This window comes from Canis aureus, chromosome 13 (assembly GCF_053574225.1).
Source record: "Canis aureus isolate CA01 chromosome 13, VMU_Caureus_v.1.0, whole genome shotgun sequence".
Classification (NCBI taxonomy): Eukaryota; Metazoa; Chordata; class Mammalia; order Carnivora; family Canidae; genus Canis; species Canis aureus.
In genome coordinates this window covers 15,100,041-15,125,028 of record NC_135623.1, presented here as the reverse complement: position 1 = coordinate 15,125,028, position 24,988 = coordinate 15,100,041, and the positions used below count along the sequence as shown (strand labels likewise).

At 60.9% G+C, this 24,988-nt stretch overlaps 1 protein-coding gene across 7 annotated transcripts; it reads left to right on the top strand.

Moving 5' to 3' along the window:
- The first annotated feature begins 301 nt into the window (after nt 1–301).
- On the top strand, nt 302–21,603 carry LOC144281936 (USP6 N-terminal-like protein). 7 transcript variants are annotated; one of them, XM_077844870.1, is made up of 18 exons: nt 302–518; nt 1,017–1,123; nt 9,956–10,108; nt 10,388–10,434; nt 11,027–11,103; nt 11,275–11,486; nt 12,700–12,753; nt 13,775–13,814; nt 14,087–14,167; nt 14,500–14,607; nt 15,064–15,173; nt 17,052–17,100; nt 17,841–17,961; nt 18,626–18,720; nt 18,926–18,991; nt 19,516–19,590; nt 19,857–20,008; nt 20,304–21,603. In XM_077844870.1, exons 1-17 carry the CDS (start codon nt 444–446, stop codon nt 19,866–19,868), a joined length of 1,482 nt encoding a protein of 493 aa, XP_077700996.1. In that variant the 5' UTR covers nt 302–443; the 3' UTR covers nt 19,869–20,008; nt 20,304–21,603. The 7 variants fall into 7 exon arrangements, with proteins under 7 accessions (XP_077700996.1, XP_077701000.1, XP_077701001.1 ...); XM_077844874.1 differs by having other exon boundaries at nt 327–803; XM_077844872.1 differs by lacking the exons at nt 302–518; nt 1,017–1,123 and adding exons at nt 5,241–5,456; nt 5,955–6,061 and having other exon boundaries at nt 11,320–11,486.
- The last annotated feature ends 3,385 nt before the right edge of the window (nt 21,604–24,988 follow it).

Genomic DNA, 24,988 nt, shown 5'->3' with positions numbered 1-24,988 from the left:
CTATCAGGGTGGGAACCTGGGGAAAACGTGAGAGACATGGTGGGTTAGATAGGTGACAGATCTGGGACAGCAAGCACAGAAAGAAAGGTCTGAAACCAGCTCCATCTCCAGAAAAGTAGGCCCTTCCTTGCATTTTCAGAGAGTTGTGGCTATGGCATTTTTGGCTCCTGATGTACATTTAAGGAGATGGCATGGGGCAAGCAGTCATCTTCCAAAAAGGGGCTCTGGATAGGTCTGACTGAAGGCTGGAATCTTGAAAAAGTGACGTCACTTCCTTGGGGACAAGTGTGTAACGGATTTAGAACTCTGGTAACCAGGAAGCTGCGTGGAACAAGGTCCCTCTTTCCAGCTCACTTAACTGGAGCCCGTCAAGAGAACAAGATGTTCTGTTGCTGTTGCCCTACTTTCAGTAGCTCTGGGCTTAAGAGAGTCCAGACAGAGAGATGTTCATGTTGCTATGGACGTCAGCTCGGCCCTCTTCACCGAAGCTTCTGGTTATGTGCGGGAGACCTCAACAGGTACCGCAAGGCACCTGGGGGAAGCCACTGGAGAGCAGGCCACACTGTAATCTCAGCTGACGGGGCTCACACCTCTTTCACCTTCATTGAGTGTGTGTCCGTTTATGTGTAAGAGGGTGTGTTAGTGTGAGACTCTGTGTGTGTGTGTGTGTGTGTGTGTGTGTGTGAGTAGAGGGGACAGAGGAGAGGAACATGCCCTTCCTGGGCAGAAACCAGCTGCCACGGTTTGGAGCCTGACACATCTTTGGTGTTCAGACGCCAGGTCATAACAGGCAAGATGAGAAGGTGAGTGCTGAGGGCCAAGCTCAACTTCAAGTATGTAAATCGTGAGCGCAAGAGTCTCTTTCATCTGGCTTCTCCTTGCCAGATGGCCCTTCAGCTGCCCCTGGGATGTGAAGCAGAGAACACGATTTCTAAAGGGGATGTCCCCTTGTTGTGTTGTGGAGGGAGTACCCTAATGTCTCTTGGCCCTGTACATACGGGGCACTGTATTTGCAGAGCTGCACCCAGGAGATCTTGGAGGAGATGTTCTGTGGCTTCAACTCTTCCAACTCCCTAGACAATGATCGGTGCACCAGGCAAACAAGGAGCAGTGCTGTTCTGAGGTGAGAATGGGAAGAGGGTTCTCCACAGAGAGATGGCCCCCCCACAAACATGGAGAGAAACCTGCGGCCCTCCCGTAGTGTTTCCACACGAGTGCCGCACAGGCCCAAACGCAAAGAGGCCTGAACCTCCTCCCCTAACATCCGGCTACGTCTGAGGTGATAAGACACCGTTCCCCTAGGTTGGGATGGTGCAGAATAGATTTCATGCTTTTGAGGAGTGGGGGTGGTTGGTTTTTTTCACTCAGAGCAATGAGTGTCTTTGCATTTCACTAACATTTTCCTTATTTCACCCACGCGCCCCAGGTATCCTGTGTAGAACGCAGCTCCACTGTCGTTGCACAACGTCTGCAGGCCTCACAAAAGATCACACTAGAGAGGGTGATTTAAGAGGAAAGGAAGGGTGGGATGAAGCCATTCTCTATGTTTATATCTAAGGTGTCATGTGCCACAACACATCAGATCATGGTAGACCCAACAGGTCATGAGCTGTGTCCTTAGAGGTCCTTGTACTACTCCATCAATGGGGCCGTCTGCCACAGTGATTCAGCCATTCAAGGCCCTTGGCACTTGACATGATGGCATTCTCTTACCATGTCTCCTGTGCTGCAAGGAGCACCTCGTGTGTCCCCACAGACTGTTTAATTTGCTTGATCTGCCATAACCTGGAAGCCCAGTTTTGGTGGAAGCCCTCTGATGCCTCCTGACCAAAGTGGCTGGCTCTGTTTTTTTTGTAGAGATCAACACAGGAAATCTAGGATGAGACCTAACCCTGACACTGACCCTAACCCTGACCCCTAAGCCTGAGGCCTAACCCTGACCCTATCCATGAAGCCTAACCCTGAGGCCTAACCCTGACCCTAACCCTAACCCTAACCCTGACCCTAACCCTGAGGCCTAAACCTGACCCTAACCCTAACCTTAACCCTGACCCTAACCCTGAGGCCTAACCCTGAGACTTAACCCTGACCCTAACCCTGAACCTAACCCTAACCCTGAGGCCAGCCCTAACCCTAACCCTGAGGCCTAACACCTAACCCTGAGGCCTAACCCTGAGTCCTAACCCTAACCCTAACACTGAGGCCTAAGCCCTCACCCTGAGGCCTAACCCTGACCCTAATCAATAACCTTTACCCTGGGGCTAACCCTGAGGCCTAACCCCTAATGCTAACCCTGAGTCCTCAACCTGAGGCCTAACCCTGACGCCGAACTCCTAACCCAAATCCTGAGGCCTAACCACTAACCCTAACCCTGAGGCCTAACCCTAACCCTAACCCTGAGGCCTAACCCTAACCCCTAACACTGAGGCCTAACCCTAACCCTAACCCTGAGGCCTGAACCCTTTCTTTCCCTAACCCTAACCCCTTACCCTAACCCTAACCCTGAAGCCTATCTCTAACCCTAACCCTGACCATGACCCTGACCCTACCCCTAACCCTGACCCTAACCCTCACCCTAACTCTGACCCTGACTCTACCCCTAACCCTGATGCTAACACTAACCCTAACCCTAACCCTAACCCTAACCCTGACCCTAAACCTAAATCTGACTCTGACCATAAGCCTAACCCTAACCCTTACTCTAACCCTAACCCTGAGGCTTAACCCTATCCCTAACCCCAAACCCTGAGGCCTAACCTTAAACCTAACCCCTAACCCTGAGGCCTAACTACTAGGCCTAACACTGAGGCCTAAATCTAAACCCTATCCCTGAGGCCTAAACCTAACCCTGAGGCCTAACCATGAGACCTAACCCTGAGGCCTAACCCTAAGTCTGAGGCCTAACACGGAGACCTTACCCTGAGTCCTAACCCTAACCCCTAACCCTGAGGCCTAACCCTAACCCTAACCCCTAAACCTGAGGCTTAACCCCTAGGCCTAAACCTGAAGCCTAAACCTAAACCCTAACTCTGAGGCCTAAACTTAACTCTAACACTGAGGCCTAAACCTAACCCTGAGGTCTAACCCTGAGGCTTAACACTGAGGCCTAACCCTGAGGCTTAACACTGAGGTCTAACCCTGAGGTCTAACCCTAACCCTAACCCTGAGGCCTAACCCTAACCCTAACACTGAGGGCTAACCCGGACAATGACCCTAACCCTAACCCCTAACCCTGAAGCCTAACCCTAAACCTACCCTAACCCTAAAGCTGACCCTGACCCTAACCCTGACCCAGACCCTAACCCTAACCGTGACCCTAACCCTAAACCTGACCCTAACCCTGACCCTGACACTAACCCTGGCCCTGGCCCTGACACTGACCCTGACGCTAACCCTAACCCTAACCCTAACCCTAACCGTGAGGCCTAACCGTGATGCCCAACCCTGAGGCCTAACCCTAAAACCCAGAGACATAAGCCTAACCCTAAACCCTAACCCTGAGGCCTAACTCGTAGTCCTAACCCTGAGGCCTAAACCTAAACACTAACCCTGAGGCCATACACTAACCCCTAACACTGAAGCCTAAACTTAACCTTGAAACCTAACCCTGAGGCATAACGCCTAGGCCTCACCCTGAGGCCTAAACCTAACCCTAATCCTGAGGCCTTACCCGAACACTAACCCTAACCCCTTACACCAACCAAACCCTGAAGCCTAACTCTAACCCTCACCCTAACCCTAACCCTAGCCCTAACCCTGACCCTGATACTAACCCTAACCCTGACCCTGACCCTGACCCTAACTCTGACCCTAACCCTGACCCTGACCCTAACCCTGACCCTGACCCTAACCTAACACTGACCCTAACACTAACCCGAACCCTGACCCTGACCCTAACCCTGACCCTGACCCTAACCCTAACCCTAACCCCTAACACTGAGTCCTAACTCCCAGGCCTAACCCTGAGGCCTAAACCTAAACCCTAACCCTGAAGCCTAACCCTAACCCTATCCCTGAGGCCTAAACCTAACCCTAAGCCTAACCCTGAGGCCTAATCCTGAGGCCTAACCCTGAGGCCTAACCCTAACCCTAACCCTGAGGCCTAACCCTGAGGCCTAAACCTAAACTCTAACCCTTAGGCTTAACCCTAACACTGATCCAGGGCTTAAACCTCACCCTAACCCTAAACCCTAACCCTAACCCTAACCCCTAGGCCTAACACCTAACCCTAACCCCTAGGCCTAACCTCTAACCCTAACCCTGAGTCCTAACCCTCACCCCTAACCCTGAGGCATAACCCTCACCCCTAACTCTGAGGCCTAACCCTAACCCTAACCCTAAACCCTTACCCTAACCCTAACCCTGAAGCCTAACTCTAACCCTCACCCTAACCCCTAACCCTAACCCTGAAGTCTAACCCTAACCCTAACCCTGAGGCCTAACCCTAACCTTAAACATAGATCAGTTTGGAAATCAGATGTGACATGCCATTGAGTTGGATGTATTGTGTTGGTCAGGAACCAGTCACGAAGCACCTCGCGGTGACACAGGGATATTTATGCCACAGGTCATTATCGCTGGGAGCCGTGGTGAAGGCTGCGACCCCCAGAGCCCATAAGGAGGCACCTCTTTCTCATTCAAAATAGAACAGGAAAAATTGGACGGTTTGACTACAGAAGATCATCATGTCTGCATCTTGGAGCAGTCCCATCCCATCATGGTGCCCCCATTGAAATGAGGCTGGAGGTAAAGTGAAAACTGTGGAACCCAGGCCACTTTCAACTGGTACCCCATGCCACATCTCACCTCTTCATGTCAATCCACCATCCTTAAAATTTGCACCTCAGATACACAGGGCACCAGCTCACATGCGTTGCAGATATCATTCATAGACCCCTGATGATGTCCCTAGGAAGAAGATTCTGACTCTTCTACCACTGTGCAGGTTGGGAACCTGTGGACTATATGAGACACACGGTGGGTTAGATAGGTGACAGATCTGGGACAGCAAGCACAGAAAGAAAGGTCTGAATTCAGCTCCGGCTCCGGAAAAGTAGGCCCTTCCTTGCATTTTCAGAGAGTTGTGGCTATGGCATTTTTGGCTCCTGATGTACATTTAAGGAGATGGCATGGGGCAAGCAGTCATCTTCCAAAAAGGGGCTCTGGATAGGTCTGACTGAAGGCTGGAATCTTGAAAAAGTGACGTCACTTCCTTGGGGACAAGTGTGTAACGGATTTAGAACTCTGGTAACCAGGAAGCTGCGTGGAACAAGGTCCCTCTTTCCAGCTCACTTAACTGGAGCCCGTCAAGAGAACAAGATGTTCTGTTGCTGTTGCCCTACTTTCAGTAGCTCTGGGCTTAAGAGAGTCCAGACAGAGAGATGTTCATGTTGCTATGGACGTCAGCTCGGCCCTCTTCACCGAAGCTTCTGGTTATGTGCGGGAGACCTCAACAGGTACCGCAAGGCACCTGGGGGAAGCCACTGGAGAGCAGGCCACACTGTAATCTCAGCTGACGGGGCTCACACCTCTTTCACCTTCATTGAGTGTGTGTCCGTTTATGTGTAAGAGGGTGTGTTAGTGTGAGACTCTGTGTGTGTGTGTGTGTGTGTGTGTGTGTGTGAGTAGAGGGGACAGAGGAGAGGAACATGCCCTTCCTGGGCAGAAACCAGCTGCCACGGTTTGGAGCCTGACACATCTTTGGTGTTCAGACGCCAGGTCATAACAGGCAAGATGAGAAGGTGAGTGCTGAGGGCCAAGCTCAACTTCAAGTATGTAAATCGTGAGCGCAAGAGTCTCTTTCATCTGGCTTCTCCTTGCCAGATGGCCCTTCAGCTGCCCCTGGGATGTGAAGCAGAGAACACGATTTCTAAAGGGGATGTCCCCTTGTTGTGTTGTGGAGGGAGTACCCTAATGTCTCTTGGCCCTGTACATACGGGGCACTGTATTTGCAGAGCTGCACCCAGGAGATCTTGGAGGAGATGTTCTGTGGCTTCAACCCTTCCAACTCCCTAGACAATGATCGGTGCACCAGGCAAACAAGGAGCAGTGCTGTTCTGAGGTGAGAATGGGAAGAGGGTTCTCCACAGAGAGATGGCCCCCCCACAAACATGGAGAGAAACCTGCGGCCCTCCCGTAGTGTTTCCACACGAGTGCCGCACAGGCCCAAACGCAAAGAGACCTGAACCTCCTCCCCTAACATCCGGCTACGTCTGAGGTGATAAGACACCGTTCCCCTAGGTTGGGATGGTGCAGAATAGATTTCATGCTTTTGAGGAGTGGGGGTGGTTGGTTTTTTTCACTCAGAGCAATGAGTGTCTTTGCGTTTCACTAACATTTTCCTTATTTCACCCACGTGCCCCAGGTATCCTGTGTAGAACGCAGCTCCACTGTCGTTGCACAACGTCTGCAGGTCTCACAAAAGGTCACAGTAGAGAGGGTGATTTAAGAGGAAAGGAAGGGTGGGATGAAGCCATTCTCTATGTTTATCTCTAAGGTGTCATGTGACAACACATCAGATCATTGTAGGCCCAATGGGTCATGAGCTGTGTCCTTAGAGGTCCTCGTAGTACTCCATCAATGGGGCCGTCTGGGGGATCCCTGGGTGGCTCAGCAGTTTGGCTCCTGCCTTTGGCCCAGGGCGCGATCCTGGAGTCCCGGGATCGAGTCCTGCGTTGGGCTCCTGGCATGGAGCCTGCTTCTCTCTCTGCCTGTGTCTCTGCCTCTCTCTCTCTCTCTCTCTCTATCATGAATAAATAAATAAAATCTTTAAAAAAAAAAATGGGGCCGTCTGCCACAGTGATTCAGCCATTCAAGGCCTTGGCACTTGACATGATGCCATTCTCTTGCCATGTCTGCTATGCTGCAAGGAGCACCTTGTGTGTCCCCACAGACTGTTTAAGTTGCTTGATCTGCCATAACCTGGAAGCCCAGTTTGGGCAGAAGCCCTCTGATGCCTCCTGACCCAAGTAGCTGGCTCTGTCTTTTTTGTAGACATCCACAGTGGAAATCTAGGATGAGGCTTACCTCTGACCCTGACCCTAACCCTGAACCCTAACCCTGAGGCCTAAACCTAAACCCTAACCCTTAGGCCTAACCCTAAAACTGACCCCAGGCCTAACCCTAACCCTAACCCTAAACCCTAATCCAAACCCTAACACCTAGGCCTAACCCCTAACCCTAACCCCTCGGCCTAACCCTAACCCTGACACTTAGCCTAACCTTAACCCTAACCCTGACCCTAACACTAACCCTGACGTTGACCCTAAACCTAACCTTAAACCTAACCCTAACCCTAAAGCTGAGGCCAAACCCTGAGGCCTAACCCTAACTCCTAATCCTGAGGCCTAACCCTAACCCTAACCCTAACCCCTAACACTGAGTCCTAACCCCTAGGCCTAACCCTATGGCGTAAACCTAAACACTAACCCTGAAGCCTAACCCTAACCCTAACCCTGAGGACTAAACCTAACCCTAAGGCTTAACCCTGAGGCCTAACCCCTAACACTGAGGCCTAACTCTAATCCTAACCTAACACCTAACCCTGAGGCCTAACATCTAGACTTAACCCTCAGGCCTAAACCTAAACCCTAACCCTGAAGCCTAACCCTTATCTTAATCCTGTGTCATAAACCTAATCCTGAGACCTTAACCTGAGGCCTACCCTGAGGCCGAAACATAAAACCTAACCCTTAGGCCTAACCCTAACACTGACCCCAGGCCTAAACCTAACACTAACCCTAAACACTATTCCTAACCCTCAGGCCTAAACCTAAACCCTAACCCCTCGGCCTAACCCCTAACCCTAACCCTGAGGCCTAACCCTAACCCCTTACTCTGAGGCCTAAACCTAACCCTAACCCTGAGGCCTAACCCTAACCCCTTACCCTGAGGCCTAACCCTAACCCTAACCCTGAGGCCTAACCCTAACCCTAACCCTAACCCCTTATCCTAACACTAACCCTGAAGCCTAACTCTAACCCTAACTCTAACCCTAACCCTAACCCTGACCCTGATCCTAACCCTAACCCTGACCCTAACCATAACCCTGACCCTAATCCTAACCCTGACCCTAACCCTGACCCTGAGCCTAAACCTAACCCTAACACTAACCCTAACCCTGACCCTAACACTAACCCTGACCTTGACCCTAAACCTAACCCTAACCCTAAACCTAACCTAACCCTAACCCTAACCCTGAGGCCTAACACTGAGGCCTAACCCGAACTCCTAATCCTGAGGCCTAACCCTAACCCTAACCCCTAACCCTGCGGCCTAACCACTAGGCCTAACCCTGAGACCTAAACCTAATCACGAACTCTGAGGTGGAACCCAAAACCTAACCCTGAGACCTAATACTAACACTAACCCTAACCCTGACTCCAAGGCCTAACCCTAACCCTAACCCCTCGGCCTAACCCTAACCCTAACCCCTAACCCTAACCCTAACCCCTAACCCTAACCCTAACCCTAACCCCTAACCCTAACCCTTACCCCTAACCCCTAACCCTAACCCTAACCCTAACCCTGAAGCCTCCCTGCTGGTCCTGAGGAGGCCAGGCCCCTGTCAGTGTAGACGCGGCCCCACATGGTCCTGAAGCCTCCACGCGGGTCCTGAGGAGGCCGGGTCCCTGTCAGCGTGGATGCGACCCCCCCATGGCTGTTTCCTGTCTGTTGACTATGGTAGGACTTCCAGCGCTGAGAGGGGACCTCCTTGGCTTGTTCCTGCTCTTAGGGGAGACAATTTCAAGTTTTCACCCTTGGGGATGACGTCATCTGCGGGCCTTCCTACACGGCCTTTCCTCTGTTGATAGACATTTCCTCAAAACCCACTGTGCTTTTTATGTTGTATTCTGTCAAATGCTTTTTCTGCAACTCTTGAGGGGATCGTATGCGTTTTGTCCTTTCTCTTTTTGTTTTTTGTTTTTTTAAAGATTTTATTTATATATCCTTGAGAGACACAGAGAGACAGAGAGAGAGGCAGAGACACAGGCAGAGGAAGCAGGCTCCATGCAGGGAACTCGATGTGGGACTCGATCCCGGGACTCCAGGATCACGCTCTGGGCCGAAGGCAGGTGCTAAAGCGCTGAGCCCCCCGGGCCGCCCCATGTCCTTTCTCTGGTTAATGGGATGGATCGTGCTGAGTGATGGCCAGAGGGGCCATGGGGGGCAGGTGGGCAACATGGATGAGCAATAGGAAAAGCTACAAGCGTCTGGTTCTAAATAAAGAAATCCCAGAAATTTAGAAAGTACAGCCTGGCAATAGAGTCAGTACTGTTGGGACAACTTTGTACGGGGACAGATGGTGACGCCGCTTCTCGTGGGGAGAGCTGAGTGAGGCACAGAATTGTCAAGTCACTAGTTGTAGCCCTGAAACTACTGTCACATTGTGTCGACTGTACTTCAATAAATACCAAGGAAAAGGGGTTTCCGGTAGGACTCCCGGTGGGTCCGTGAAAGGCATTTACATGGTCGTTACGCACACGAAGGCACCTCTGCAGAGGGGATCAAGATGCTCACGTGTCTTCATGTTAATTTTTAGAAGATTTACTTGAGAGAGGGTGCAGTGGGGGGGGGGGCGGAGGGAGACGGGGAACCTGGAGCGGACTCCTCACCCACCGGAGCCCGAGCCCCACGCGAGGCTCCACGCCACAACCTCGAGATCCTGACTTGAGCCAAACTCAAGAGTCGACGTGGAACCGACGGAACCACCCAGGAGCCCCTCAAATGTCCCTAACTGCAACCCCATGCTGTGAACCCTGGGGGGCGGGGGGCATCTGTGACCCCCAGTCTGCCTTGAAGGGCGGGAGGCCTGCAGGGCCCGAGGATGGGAACTGAGGATGTGGGAGGGTGCCTGCATCCCCTTCCCGCCCGGCGTGGGGACAGGACCCTCCCCCGGGACCCTCGGCCTTCAGGGTGAAGGGCTAAGTGCTGATTGGACCCCGCCTGCCCACAGTGATGATGCGGGACCCCACTCTGGGCGGAACTGTGGTGCCCCCGGGTTCCACCGCTGCCTGGTGCCCACTCTGCGTCCGCAGACCTTCGGAGGCACTCGTGCTCCGGATCTGGCTCGCAGCGACCCGACTCTCCTGCTCTCCCCAGTAGCCCAGTACTCCCACTCTCCCCAGTACCCCAACCCTCCCACTCTCCTAAGTACCCCAACCCTCCCACTCTCCTAAGTACCCCAACCCTCCCACTCTCCCCAGTACCCCAGTACTCCCACTCTCCCCAGTACCCCAACCCTCCCACTCTCCCCAGTATCCCAGTACTCCCACTCTCCCCAGTATCCCAGTACTCCCACTCTCCCCAGTACCCCAGTACTCCCACTCTCCCCAGTACCCCAACCCTCCCACTCTCCCCAGTACCCCAACCCTCCCACTTTCCCCAGTACCCCAGTGCATAAAGAGGAGGCGCTCACACAGCGACAGGTCACAGGTGAGTGGCAGCTGATCCCTGCTCCCCGCGGGCCACAGTGGAGCCTGTGGGTCCGGGTGGGGGCACAGGCCTCCTGGGCTGGGGTCCACAACACCCCGACCCCCCATGCGATGACGGTGAGCAGCTCCTACAGCCCCTCCACAGCCCCACGGGGTGCGAGTGGCCACCCTGCTCCCCTCGTCCAGGGAAGGAGGCTGCAGTCGGAACTCAGGCAGCTCCCCCGGAACCCCCGCTCCCCTGTAAGCCCTGTGCCATGCAGGCACCCAAGCCATGACCTTTCCAGCCTGTCCTAGACACATGGACCCTGACAGGGGTGACTGACACCCCCCCATCCCGCCCTGTGCTCGCTGTGTCCCCCTGGCCCGTGAACAGGCTTGCTCTTCACGCATTGGAACGTGGAGTCCCTCGTGCTCCCCCAGGCCCCCCTCAGGCTATTCACACATCGCTGCCCTCAGGGTGGGGAGTTTGGTCGCACTCTTGCTGGCATCAGGTTTTAATTTTGATGAAGTCCAGTCCGTCGCTTTCTCCCCTTGGTCGTTGTGCTTGTGGAATCTAAGAGAAACCTTCGATCCCTGCCCCCCCCACCCCACAGGGACACTCGCTGGCCGGCCCACCCACCACCATCTCTGCGCCGGCCCCAGGCTGGGAGACGTCACCCCCGAGCATCAGGTGGGCAGTTCCCCGGAGTCCCTGGGTCCCCCGCCCGTGTGCTCCTGATACCGGGGTGGGAGCGCTCTGTGACCCCAGCGTGACGGTGTGTCCTGGGACAGTGGCTGGGAAGGTGGACTGTAGGTGGGCAGGGGACAGACAGGCAGCGAGGGCCTGTGTGTGATGCTCCAGCCCAGCCTGTGCCCCTCGGGGCTACGGGGTTGTCTCCGGCTCCAGTCAGACAGAGGGGCACCTGCCCACGGGGAGCACCCGGACGCATGTGTCCTCGGAAGGTTCTCACGCACCGTCATTCTTGGATGTGTTTGGATTGCGGCACGATGCAGGAGGACCCGGAGACCCTGCTGGTCTTGCAAAGGGCCAATATCGTGGCCCAGTACCATCAGGTGAGGCCCAGAAGGGACCATAGACACTACACACCCACGACAGGGGGGACCATACCTGCAAGAGCAGGTGAGGCTCAAGAGGGGATCAGAGACAAGGATGAGCCAGGTCAGCCCAGACAAGGACCATAGTCACCAGGAACAAGTGAGACCCTGGGGATGGTCCTGGTGTCAGTAGCAAGTAAGGGTCCATCCTGGATCCTAGTCATTGGTAGCTGAGGAGCCCAGTCACCAGGTACAGGTGAGGCCCAGGTGGGGACCAGAGTCACCAGGTCCAGATAAAGACCACAGCTACCAGGTCCAGGTGAGCCCAGGTGGGGACCAGAGTCACCAGGTTCAGGTGAGGCCAAGGTGGGGACCATAGTCACAGATCCACATGAGGCTCAGGTGGAGACCAGAGTCACCTAGGTGAAGCCCAGTTGGGGACTAGAGTCACCAGGTCTGGGTGAGGCCCAATTGGGGACCAGAGTCACCAGGTCTGGGTGAGGGCCAGGTAGGGATCAGAGTCACCAGGTCAAGTGAGGCCCAGGTGGGGACCACAGTCACCAGGTCAGGTGAGGCTCAGGTAGGAACCACAGTCACCAGGTCCTGGTGAGGCCAAGGTGGGGACCAGAGTCACCAGGTTCAGGTGAGGCCAAGGTGGGGACCACAGTTGCAGATCCACATGAGGCCCAGGTGAGGCCCGGTTGGGGACCAGAGTCACCAGGCCCGGGTGAGGCCCAGTTGGGGACTAGAGTCACCAGGTCTGGGTGAGGCCCAGGTGGGGACCACAGTCACCAGGTCCGGGTGAGGCCCAGGTGGGGACCAGCGTCACCGGTTCCAGGTGAGGGCCAGGTAGGGATCAGAGTCACCAGGTCAGGTGAGACCCAGGTAGGGATCAGAGACACCAGGTCCAGCTGAGGCCCAGGTGGGGACCACAGTCACCAGGTCTGGGTGAGGCCCTGGTGGGGACCACAGTCACCAGGTCTGGGTGAGGCCCAGGTGGGGACCACAGTCACCAGGTCAGGTGAGGCCCAGGTGGGGATCGTCACTGATAGATAGAAGCAGGTGAGGCTGTCAGGCTGCACCCACCGGGCATACAGGCCCTTCCTCTGGTGCCCGGCCAATCTCAGAGGGTCGGCGCTCCCTCAGGATTCAGGGGAGGGAGGACCCCTTCTGCTCCCTCCTGTCCCCATTTCCCTGCTCTGATCGGTCCCCACCACGGTGCACCAAGCAGGGTCTCCGCAGGACCTGTCACTGTGGAAGGCACCGACCAGCAGGGCTTTCTGCCGTGAGTCCCCTGGACACCCCTCATCCATCTCAGGGGGGGTGGCATTTGCAGGAACACCTCTCTGGAGGCTGACCCCCCCCCCAGGGTCGGGACCTCGTCCCCTGGAGCCCTCTGAGGGCCATGTCTGCGCTGGGCTGCAGCTGAGACACCCCGGAGGCCGACCTGGGACGTGGGCAGGAAGGGAGCTGGGCCTGGGGGAGGCCCCTGGACACTCAGAGGAGGGGCCCCCACGCCTGCTTCGGGCAGGCCCAGGTGTCTGCCTCCTGCATCAGGGGGGGTGTCCAGTCCCTTCAGCAGGGGCTCCCGCGGGTGAGGGGCTCTGGGGCCGGGGTGTGCTCTCTGTAGGGGGATGGCCTGGTCTGGGGCGAGTCCGCAGGGGTGCTCTCACCCACACCCCCTAGCCAGGGCCCCCACAGTCCCGAAGGCTTCTGCGGGGCTGCAGGTAGATGCCGGGGACCAGGCCAGGGCAGGGAGGGGGGGGCCGCAGAGGGAGGGCCCGACCAGGCAGGAGGAGGGAAGAGGAGGAGGGGACAGCCCAGTGGCCTAGGTCGCAGGGGTCGAGGCTGATGGGTCAACAGCCCCACGAGAACCTGACGGACGCTGGAGACCCCAGGTGGGGCCCCCTTAGCCCTGCTCACGGCCCAGTGGCTGCTGGGATGGCTCAGGGGTGGGTCGTGCTCAGGGGCTCCGACAGGACAGGAGGTGAAATGGGCCAGAGGCAGAGGTGACAGCAGAGAGGGGAGTCAGGGGACAGCAGGGGGGTGGCCAGGGGGCAGGGCGAGGCCGGCTGGACGCTGGGCAGTCAGGCCCTGGGGAGGCGGGGGGGACCTCAGCGGGACGGTCACTCCTGGCAAACACGCTTCTCAGACCCCCCAGACGCCGCCCCCGCCAGCCCTCATGCCGCTGGCAGCCCCTGCCCTCCCTGGAGGAGCCCTGCCCTCCCCAGGCCCCTGGGTGCAGACGGGGGGGCGGGGGGGCTGTGGGGCCGGGGCCTCAGGGCTCTGCGTCTCTTGCCTTCCAGGGACAAGGAGCTGCCCAGCCCCAGCCCCCCCGAGGCCAAGGTGAGAGCCCGTCCTGGGCCCCGGGCAGGACGTGGGGGGGCTGGGGCCAGCTGTCTGCACCCCGTCCCCCAGGACATCCCCGGGCGTCTCCCCAGTCCCCCGTCCCAGCGCTGCACGGGCTGCCGGGAACGCACCCCAGACCCGGAGCCGCGGCCCGCGGGGGGCCCTGTGCCTTCCTGGCTCCTCCGGGTCCCGGGGGGGACTGGGCGCGGCCGAGCGCCCACCTCCCGCGGCTGGAGCCTCACCTGCGGCCCCCGCTTGTCCTCTTCCAGAAACTCCACCAGGAGACCCGGCGCGCGGACAAATGGATAAAAATGCTCAAGCGATGGGACCACTACCTCCCCAGCGAGAAGGTGGGGCGCTGGGTGCCCCCGAGGGCTCTCCGTCCTGACGGGGCTGGGGGGCCGCCCTCAGTGTCCTCCTGCCCCGTTCGGGGGAGCCCCCTGCCTGGGGAGAGTCTGCTGGGAGCCCGAGCCTCCCCAGGCCCCTGGACGGCGGTGGGGGAGCGTCAGGTCGGGGCCACGGTCCCTGCTCCTCGTGGGGGACGGGGCCCAGCTCCAGGGAGACCCAGCCTCTCCGCAGACACCGTGGAGCCGAAGCCAGAATCTTCTAGATGCCTCGCGCTCCCTGGGCTCCAAGGGGCCGCCCTGGGCCCCTCTCACCAGCACTGCCTTCCTCCCCGCAGCTGCAGTGCCGGGTCTACAAGAGGGTCCCGCCCCAGGTGCGGGGACAGGTGTGGCTGCGATTGCTGAACATTGACCAGGTTAAGGCCAGGAATGCCGGGAAATACCAGGTGGGGCCCATCCACTCCCCGTGGACCCTCAGTCCCCTCCCCACCAGGGCTGACCCCCTGTCCTCTCCCCACCAGGGCTGACCCCCCATGTCTCCCCCCCACTCAGGCTGACCCCCCCATCCCCTCCCCTCCAAGCTGAACCCCCTTGTCCCCTCCCCACCCGGGCTGACCCCCCATGTCTCCTCCCCACCCGGGTTGATCCTCCATGTCCCCTCCCTGTCCAGGGCTGACCCTCAGTCCCCTCCCCGCCCACGACAGCTGGGCACAGGCCCTCACGCAGGCCCCGCGGGCACGGTGGGCACTCCCGCCGTCCCCGGCCTCCCAGGGGAAGGAAGGAGGTTCCTGCAGGACACACTCCCATGGTGGCCCCAGGGCTCCCGGCCCAGGATGGCAGCTGCTGACAGGTCGGGGTCTGTGTCCCTGACGCCGGCTCCTCCTCCCAGGGTCTCCCCGCAGGAAATGAAGGAGGCGGCCCTGGTGTCCTCCCGGGACATCATGCAGATCGACCTGGACATCAACTGGACGTTCCGCAGTCACAGCATGTTCTGGGACCGCTACGGGGTCAGGTGAGGCTGCTGGGCCAGCGGGGTTCGGGGGCCCGGGAGAGGCCCGGGGGCTTCTGTGCAGGGGACACGGGGTCTCTGAGGCCGGGGGGAGCGACGGCAGCAACAACACACTGCCACATGGTAGGGTGCTGGGGATGACCCCCTGGCCCCCACCCCCGGGGTCTCGGGGATGGGGAGGCCCCAGGACAGGGCCTCCAGGAGTCACCGTCTGAGCTGAACCCCAAGGGGGTGAGGGGCGGCCCCGTGAAGAGCAGGGGGCCGGGGTGGGGGCATGGGGGGCAGTAAGGGGATCTGGGGGCCAGGCGGCCTGGCCGCGGCTGGACCGGGACACATGGACCCAACGAGGGTCGGACAGGTCAGGGTGACACCCACCCTCGGTGCTTTATGTACTTCTGAATTCTGGGCATTTTATTTTAAACAATTTGCAGTTGGTGAGCACACATAGTATGACGACCCCCAGATACCGCCCCCGGTCCAGGCAGGCCCTGCGCTGAGCACACGGGGCCCCAGGGACAGGGGTCACAGCAAACCCCAGACTGGGGTTGCCTTTATCTGTAGACGTCTCCGTGTGCACCTTAGCGAAGGGGGTGCCCTGTGTCAGCAGCCCCCCAGCCCATCCCCCTCAACCACTGCCCCCACGCCATCTCCCTACATCACCCCCCACACCATCCCCACACCCCCAGACCCCCCACCCCTACACTATCGGTCCCACCCCCCACACACAAGGACGCGGTGCAGCTGCCCCCTGTGGGACATGCTCAGCCTCCCCGGCCACCTTGGGGTTCTCTGGACAGCCTGCTCCCGTCAGAAGCCCAGGTGTCCCGTAGAGTCCCCAGGGGCCGTGGGGAGGAGGGAAGGCAGGGAGCCCCCGACAGGGGGGTGCAGATGGGTGGAGCAGAGGGTGCAGCTCCCTCTGTGTGCAGCGGGCGGGGTGTGTGGGAGCCCGGGACCCCAGGGGTGACCTGCAGGGGTGGGGCTGGGGAGCCGCCAGGCAAGGGTGGCTGGGCTTCCCTGGGGGCCGCTCGGACCGTCTCCCCACGAGAGCTTGGTGCTCCTCCCTGCAGGGAACCTGCTGCCCCCTGGGGCCCCCGCGGCCCTCAGAGCGCGGCCGGGTCAGGCTGACCTGTGACCCCCGGCCCAGGGGGAGCCGGCCTCCAGCAGCCTGGGCCCGGGGGCCGCGGAGCCGGGGTGCAGACTCAGGTCGCCGGGCGGGGGGCATCAGGCGGCTCCTGGCAGCGCTGAGGGGCCCGCACCCCGTACCCCGCCGTGGGCTCATATAGTGACCCCAGGGGTTCGCAGCCTGTATCGGGGTCACACCTGCACGACGTTCCCTGCTCTCCTCACGGTGGCTCAGACCTGGAGATGCTCTGGGTTGGGCGGGCCCGGGGTACCCCCCACAGAGTCCAGTCCAGGGACACCTGGGAAGGCCTGGGGGTGCGCTCAGGGCCACGGACACCCCGGCTGTGTGGGCTCGGGGCTGGTGGTGTTCCCGGGACACGGGGCCAGGCCAGGGCAGGGGAGGAGAGGCGTCAGGGGCTGCGGGGACTGGGGCAGGGGGAGCGCTGGCTCCCAGGGGGGCAGGCAGGGGGCGCCGCTCCAGGGCTGGAGGGGGCGCTGGCGGCGCTGGGGGAGCCCGGAGCTGCACACCCCACAGCAGGAGCCGCTCGGAGGCGTCGGACACCCCAGGGTGCACAGAACCCCCGGCACGCTGCACGTGTGAGGTCGCCGCCTGTCCCCGTGCGCAGACCTGACCCCAGAGATCAGCCCCCGCGGAGGGGCCCTGAGGGCCGCGGAGCCTGCGGGGTGGGTGTCGGCAACTCGGCGGCCTCGCTGGGCGGGGGCTGACTGAGCAGAGCCCCCCGCTGTCCCCCCTCCTAGGCAGCGAGCCCTGTTCCACGTGCTGGCGGCCTACTCGGTGTACGACACCGTGAGTGTCCCTGCCCCCGCCCCCTGCCCCACGGGCGGCCTTGTCCTGAGAGCTGGTGACCAGCGGGACTCCCAGTTAGGGCCCCAGCTCCACGGCCCCCAGGTGCCGGGGAGGGTCTCTCTCCTCCGGGACGGGCAGGGGGCGGGGTGCAGACCTCCCAGGGGAGGCAGGGCCTGGGTGCCCGAGGGCCGGGGCTGCCCCGGGCCCCCGCGTGCACCGCGGCCGTCCTAGAGCTCGGGTCTGGACCCTGATAGACGGAACTACTGATGAGAACCCCGGGCGGGGAAGGCTCCCACTCCCCTGAAGGGCATGAGGCCGAGGCGCCCAGGAGGCCGCCCCCTTCCATGGCGCATTCCAGAAGGGTCCCTGAGGACCCCAGCTCACACACTCCCCGGCCCCGCCCCCTCGTGGGACCTCCCAGGGGCCACAGTCAGGCCCCCGACCTGCCCTCCGGGGACTCTCCAGACCTGGCGGGTCCCCTGCAGCCTGGCACAGCTCACGGAGACCCCTCCTGCTGGTCTGAGGACGGGGGCCCTGGCACGGCGGCCGCAGGGCTCGGTAGCGGGGCCTGGGGTGCTGGCGCCCGAGCTGGTCCGGGCGGCCCTCACCTGCCCCCCGTGCTCTGGGAGCCCCCTCCGGGAGCCCGGGCTGTGAGGGAGCCGGGGGAGCCTGACGCCCGCGGGGAGGGCTCAGAGGGGGCCTCGGGGCGCACGCCCTCCGTGGGGCTCTGGCTCTTGCAGGAGGAGGGCTACTGCCAGGGCACGAGCGAGATCGCGGCCATCGTCCTCATGTTCCTGCCTGAGGAGGACGCCTCCTGGGCGCTGGCCCAGCTGATGACCGACGACAGGCACGCCATGCACGGTAGGGGGCCTCCCTGCAGGCTGCTGCACGGGGGCGGGGGGGGGGCAGGCGGGGGGGGGGGGCAGGCGGGGACCCCCCAGCCCGCCTCCCGACGGGCAAGGGCCCCACCTCCCCGGTGGCCACGGGGTCCCGGAGCCACGGCCACCCGCCCCACTGTCTGCAAGCCGGGCTCGCAGTCCTGCTGCTCCCCCAGCCTCGCTTCCGGCTGCCTGCTTGCCCCCCAGGGCCCCTGCCAGCCCACGGCCACACGGGGCCCAGGGGACAGCGTCTCTCCCTCCCGGGGGCCCCCAGCCTCACTCCCAAGCCTCACAGAGGGCCGTGCACGCCCATCACCCTCCCCATGGCCTGCACCTGCTGCCCCTCGGGGCTGGGGACCCGCCTGTCTCCGCGGCGGCCCCTGCAGGAGAGAGGGTGCTGGGTCAGCCGGGCGGTCCTCAGCCCCCAGCCCACGCCCCGCGGGGTCTCTGTGAGGACGAGGGTCCCCGGGCCCTGCACCCCCAGCCTGGGAGGCAGCCCTGTCCTCTGGGAAGAGCGGGTTCAGTCAGGGCTCCGAGGGCGGTGGGCACGCGGGGGTCAGGGTGTGGGGGGAGGCCCCTGCCCCGACACCCCCACCCCGCCTGGTGCAGGAGGAGGCCCTGATCGTGGGGGCCTGGGGCCTTCTCAGGCTTCTTCGTCCCAGGCTTCCAGAAGCTCCTCAGGTTCCAGGCTCATCATGAGCGCGTCCTCGAAAGAGCTCTCCCCGACCTGAGGAAGCACATGGCGAGTGGGAGCTCCGGAGGCTCCGTCCCCGGGGCCCGGGGCAGGTGGTGGGGGGCACGGCCCTCCGAGCTGCCCAGAGTTGGGGTCACGTTCCTTCCCCTGGGGCCCGGGGCCACCCTCGGGGCTGGGCTGGGCCGTGGGGAGCGCGTCCACCCGGCTCCAGGGGCCGCGGCGTGGGGCCTGAGACCTCCTGCCCTCCCGCCAGGACGAGGAGCAGATGTCCACCGGCATCTACACCCCAAAGTGGTTCCTGCAGTGCTTCCTCGGCCGGGTGAGGCCCCCCGGACCCCCGCTCCCGGACCTGCCCCCTGCCCCCGGGGAGGGCCCAGCTCAGCCCCACCCTCCAGACGAGCCAGGCCCGACCCCGGGGCCCTGAGGCTGAGGCTCGCAGCCCAGCCCGTCCTGGAGAAGCCCAGAGGGTCCCTGGACGAGGTTCCGGGGGTCGGGCCGTCTCTGCCTCAGCTCCCCCGCGGGAGGCCGGGTCAGCCCGGGGTGTGGACGGGCCCTCGGCCCATCGGGCGGCCAGCCTGGGGTCCTCTCGAGGCGTGATGTTGTCAAGTGGGGGCAGAGTCTGTGCCCCCAGGGGTGCGGGCGGTGCTGGCCGGGGTCGGAACCCGGAGCGGCCGGGACCCTGATCTCCCTGGGAGGAGGGCACGCACGGGGGGGCTGTGGGGCCTCGTCGGAGGCAGCCGGGGGGCGGCAGGGGCTGTGGGCAGATGGCAGGCCTAGCCTAGCCCCAGCCGAGCCCCCCAGGGGCCCTGCTCAGGCCGCTCCTCCCACCCCGCTGTCCCCTAGACCCCCTTCTCGCTCACCCTGAAGCTCTGGGATGCGTATATACTGGATGGGGCGCGGGTGCTCACGGCCACAGGAGTAAGTGAGCCCCTGGGAGCCCAGGGGTGCCGGGGGGGGGCAGGGGCGGTGACCCTGTGCTCTGAGCAGCACCCAGACCTGGGGAGGGGGGACGGTGGGGCAGGCGGGTGCAGCGGGGCTCCCTGAGAGGAGCAGCGGGCAGGGGCCACCCCGCCAGCGCACTGCCCACGACGCTCCTGGGCACAGCAGGACCCCAGCCGCTGGCCTGGGGGCACCGGGGGCCACAGGGCAGGGCCCTCTGGGTCTGACTCTCGCCCACCGCCCAGAGCGCCTCCTGAAGCTGCCCCTGGAAGGGCTCCGGGAGTTCCTGCAGGACTCACTGGCCCAGCCCTGGGCCCTGGAGGACGAGGCGGTGCTCAGACGCCTTCGGGCCTCCATGACCCAGCTCCGGAGGATGCGGTGTGACCTGCCCCCCCAGGTGGGCTCAGGGCCCCGGCCCCTCCCGACTCGGCCTGCTGGGGCCGCCCACAGGGGACAGAGCCCCCGGGGCCCCCGTCCTCATCTCTGGGGCTCTCCTCTTCTGCTCCAGCCAGGGGACCCCAGGCCCAGCCTGGGCGGGCGGGCACCCACTGCAGGGCCCGGGCACCAGTGTGGGGGGCTGAGCACAGGGTCAGGCTGGGGGGCCACGTGGGAGTCGTGAGGACCCCCGGGGCCCCCAGTGGGGGACACACAGCCTGCTGGAGACGCTGACCCCGTCGGCCTCTTTCCAGCAGGACCTGAGGAGTTCCCCACGAGGCCCCTGGGCCTGGAGCAAGTGTCCCCGGTGTCCGGGCCTCTCCTCTCTTCTCCGGCCTCTGAGACACCCCCCAGGGTGGAGGAGCCGGCCTCCCCGGGCCCAGCCACCCAGCCTGAGCCGCCCGGACCCCCTCCCGGCCAGGCCATCGTCCAACATCCCCCCCAGCGATGGAACTCCCTCCCCATCCTCCCAGTGCAACAAGACGGTGCAGGCAGGTGGCCCCCAGACATGGTGGGCTTGAAGTAAAAAAACGGGGTCCCCTTCCCTTCGGCACCTGCTTGGGCCACCCCAGAGGCCCCGCGACGGACCAGGCCCTGGAGCACCCCCGGGACTCCCATCACGAGGTACCCCCAGCCCCCGAGGGACAACGCTGTCGGGCCCAGGACACCCTTCCTGCCCCGTGGCCACTGCGGCTCGTGCCCCTCGCTGGGCAGTGACGGGCACAGCCAGGGCAGAGCCAGGGCGGCGCTGAGCCCGCTGCCCCGAGGCCCTGCATAGGCCCAGGACCCTCTGCCCTCCCCGTCCACGGGGCAGCTCGATGCTCGCGGGCCTCAGGGGCAGAGCGTGGCGGTGAGTGCGGGGGCCTGGAGGCTCTGGCCCGCCGTCACCGTGCCCTGCCTCGTCTCACTGTCCCTCCCGGAGGGCGGCACCCCCCGCACAGGACACCAGCCCCTGACCCAGAGGGACCTGGGCTGGCCTGGCCCCGGACTCTGTAGGGGCAGGGGCGACTCTGCCAGGCCCAGCACGAAGAGGCATGCATTCTGGCCCCGGGCTGAGCGAGTCCTCTCACAGCCAGATGTGGCCTCCTGGGCCCTGGGCGTGCCCCACAGATCCAGGTCGCTGACCTAGGGCAGCCCTGGGGATCCCAGGACACCCCAGGGCAGGGCAGCAGGGGCAGGCCCGTGGGCCCCACCCGCATCCACACCAGGAGGCAGGCTCCTCCACGTGCTGGGGCTCCAGCAGTCAGTACCCGGCCCCAGGGGGCCCGAGGCTGGGGTCCAGCTGCCCTGCGGGGACCCAGCGCAGGAGCCCATCGGCCGCAGGTCCAGGTCAGCCCTGCTGTCCCCAGAACCGCCTCTCAACGCCCCAACCTCAGGACACGTGCCCCCATCCGGAGTCCACACAGGCTCCCAGGTGGGGGACTCCAGCACCCGCACCCCTGTGGGATTCCCGCTTTCCTCTAAGGACAGGAAGGTCTCCCAGGGGAAGGCGCGCACCCTCGGCTCTGAGCCCCTGTTTGCTGTTCCAAGTTCAATAAAGTGTTGTGTGAAAATGCACGGCCAGCTCGTTTCTGCATCTCCCGGAGCTCTGTGCACGGGGTGCAGAGACACCCCCAGAAAGGAGGAGGGGCACCGCCCAGGCCCCGACAAGCCCCTGCAGGGGTGCCGCCAGGCACACACAGCTGACGTCCCCACGTGCCTTCCAGGGGCGGCCAGACGCCAGGGTCAGGACCCCACAGGCTACTGTGACTCAGCCTGTGCCCACGGCCAGGACGGGCCTGGGACAGAGTGACAGTCGGGGAGCCTCAGTTCACCAGGGTCTGTGCTAAGCGCCCTGGGAGGTCTGTACCCCTCTCTGTTCAGGTGGCCTGGGCTGCCCAGGCTCCAGGGCGCTTCCTCCCCTCCCCGCCCTATGCCTGTGCACCTGGGGCACAGAGGGCCTGCAGGGCAGTCAGCGTGGCCCTGGAGGGGACGTCAGGACAGCAGGCCCTTGCAGCTCTCACACCTGGGCCACCCTGTGCTGGATCTCTCCCACCAGAGTGTGGAGGGCACCCTGCACGCCCTAGAGAGTAGGGGCTGGGTGAGCGTGGGGCTTGGCCTGGGGGCAGGCAGCGCAGGGGACCAAGGGACCCCAGCCCCATCCCCGCTCCAACTCCCACACACAGGCAGCCCCAGGGCTCCCCCCATGGGCAGCCGGCTCCTCAGGAGCTCCCCCCAGGGCGGCCCCAAGGTCTGGCTCCCCGCTGGAGAGGCATCGGGGAGAAGAGAAACAGCCGGCGCTCGGCGGGGACCCACTGCCACCCACGGAAATGTGGCCGAGCCGGACCTTCCAGCTCAGCTGACCCTCCGGCGGGTCGGCACGGCACGAGGGAGCCCGGGTCGGCCAGGAGAACCCAGTTAGCCGCCCGGCGCCAGCACCAGAAATGATGGTGTTTCAACCATTTCGGCGTCAGGATGACGAGGCCCGAGGATCAGATCGCAGCACCGCGACAGACACACACACACCCCAAACCCAACAAACGTCGGAATCCCCTGATTGTTGTCAGACAGCAGCCAGATGGTTACAGACACGACGCATGGAGGACGCTCCAGACCACGGCTGCAGAGGTGCTGGAGGCCCGGGGATGTGCCTGCGGGTGCCGACGGGGAGCGCGGGGCGGCGGGAAGCACCTTACAGAGGGGGGCCCCTCCTGGGAAAGGACGCCGGGTCCCCGCCAAGGCTCCGGATGCTGACATCTGTCCTCCTCTCCTTCAGCTTCTTGTTTCCCCGTATTTTGTTCTTCCTGATTCTCCTTCCGCCTCCACCCTGCATCCGAGCCACTGACCGCACGGGCTTCGTTAAGACGTCGGGTCCCAAAAGGAGGCCGAGCTCTGGCTCCCGGGATCAGGAAGGATCATCACCGAGGTTTATGCTGATCCCCCGAGCTCCTGCCTTCCCGGCTCTTCTCTCCTGCAGAACGAGGGGAGGCACGGGCCTTACAGGGAAGGAAGCCCACTCCCACTGGGGCGGGACCGTCCCTCGTGGAGGACGTCATCTGGGCCAAGGAGTGCAAGCGGGGCGATCAAGAACAGGTTCCAGGTTAGACATAGTCCACTTTGAGGTTTGTCCTGAAGCGAGCACTCACCTTCGATGTCATTCTTTATTTGTTCATCCATTTATTATTTGTTAAATATTTTATTTTTATGTCATCTCTATACGCAACATGGAGTTCAAACTCACAGTCCTGAGATCAAGGTCCCCTGACCAGGCCGGCCAGGCACCCCAGGGCCATGTTTCTCATCTCTTTGCTGGCTCGCCTATCTCTGCACCCAACTGGGCGGACATCGAGTCCATGACGGGGAACTTTAGCTACCTCCGAACCTAGAACGTTCTCGCTGTATCCCCATCCTAGAACGACCTTCGCCATTGAATAGCAATTTAAATAAATCGGCAGTCAAATGACTCCTGGTCAAGGAAATGGCCAACTTGTCACGTGTGTGGGCCCCCCGCTCCCTGGGCTCCCGGGGCTCCCGGGGAAGCTCTGCTTTCTTTCTTTTCTTTTCTTTTGTTCTTTTCTTTCTTTTCTTTTCTTTTCTTTTTCTTTCTTTCTTTCTTTCTTTCTTTCTTTCTTTCTTTCTTTCTTTCTTTCTTTCTTTCTTTCTTTCTTTCTTTTCTTTCCTTTCTTTCTTTTCTTTCCTTTCTTTCTTTCTTTCTTTCTTTCTTTCTTTCTTTCTTTCTTTTCTTTCTTTTTTTTTTAAGATTTTATTTATTTATTCATGATAGTCACACACACACACACACACACACACACACACACAGAGGCATAGACACAGGCAGAGGGAGAAGCAGGCTCCATGCAGGGAGCCTGATATGGGACTCGATCCAGGGTCTCCAGGATCACGCCCTGGGCTGCAGGCGGCGCTAAACCGTTGCGCCACCCGGGCTGCCCAAGAAACACACTCTTAACCATAGAGAATAAGCTAATAAATACCAGAGGAATGTGTGTGTGTGTGTGTGTGTGTGTGTGTGTGGCGGGGGGGATAGGAAAATGGGGGATGGGGATGATGGAGGGCACTCGGCATTGTATCCAAGGGTTGAATCACTATGGTGTACATTTGAAACTATATTATACTGTGTTGACAAACAGGAATTCAAGTAAAACTTTAAAATAATAATTGTTAGTATTGATGAAATGGGTGCGCATAAGAGATAAAAACAGAAAGGAAGCTGAAAATCCAAATAAAGAGTATTTAGAGCCACAAATCCCCTCCTTATCTCAGCTCAGAAGATGCCTGCCATGGCTATTCTCACCCCAAGAGAAGCCTGGAGTTTGATTCTCCGGAGAGACCTCTGAATGGATCAATGCCAGGCACATACCCTAACCCAAAACCTAAACAAAACACTTAAAACTAACCCATGAAGATACTGGGAGTCCCAGTGCCAGGCACATGACCAGATCCAATCTCTACCTGTATACAGACAATAACCCTAACCCTAATCTTAATCTTAACCTTCACCTAGCCTAACACTAGATCTATCACTACTGAAATCCCAACACGAACCACTAGCCCCTAATCCATACACCTAACCTTGGCTCCAACCATAACCCTACCCCTACCCCTACCTCTAAACCCTAACCCTTATCCCTAACCTCTAACTCCTAACGCTAACCATGGCTCCAACCTTAATACTACCCCTACTCTAACCCAAACTTTAAACCCTAACCCCAACCCTCACCCAAACCCCTAACCCTAAACCCTAAAACCTAAACCAAACCCTCTAACTCCCAACCCAAACCGGAACCCCACCCTAACTCTATCCCTATCCCTTGCCCCTAACCTGAATCCTAATCCTAACCCTAACCTATAGCCACTTGGAAAATAATTTGGGACATTCTGACAAAGTAAAATGTGTAGGTACTATATAGCCTAGCAATCCCACTCATAGGTGTTTACCTCCATA

Excerpts from the sequence above, each read along its gene's own strand:
- LOC144281936 (XM_077844870.1), top strand. The coding sequence starts at position 444 with ATGTTCATGTTGCTATGGACGTCAGCTCGGCCCTCTTCACCGAAGCTT. Across the intron at positions 12,754-13,774 it reads GACCAGCAGGGCTTTCTGCC|GGACAAGGAGCTGCCCAGCC; the intron begins GTGAGTCCCCTG and ends CTTGCCTTCCAG. Across the intron at positions 18,992-19,515 it reads TGCAGTGCTTCCTCGGCCGG|ACCCCCTTCTCGCTCACCCT; the intron begins GTGAGGCCCCCC and ends GCTGTCCCCTAG.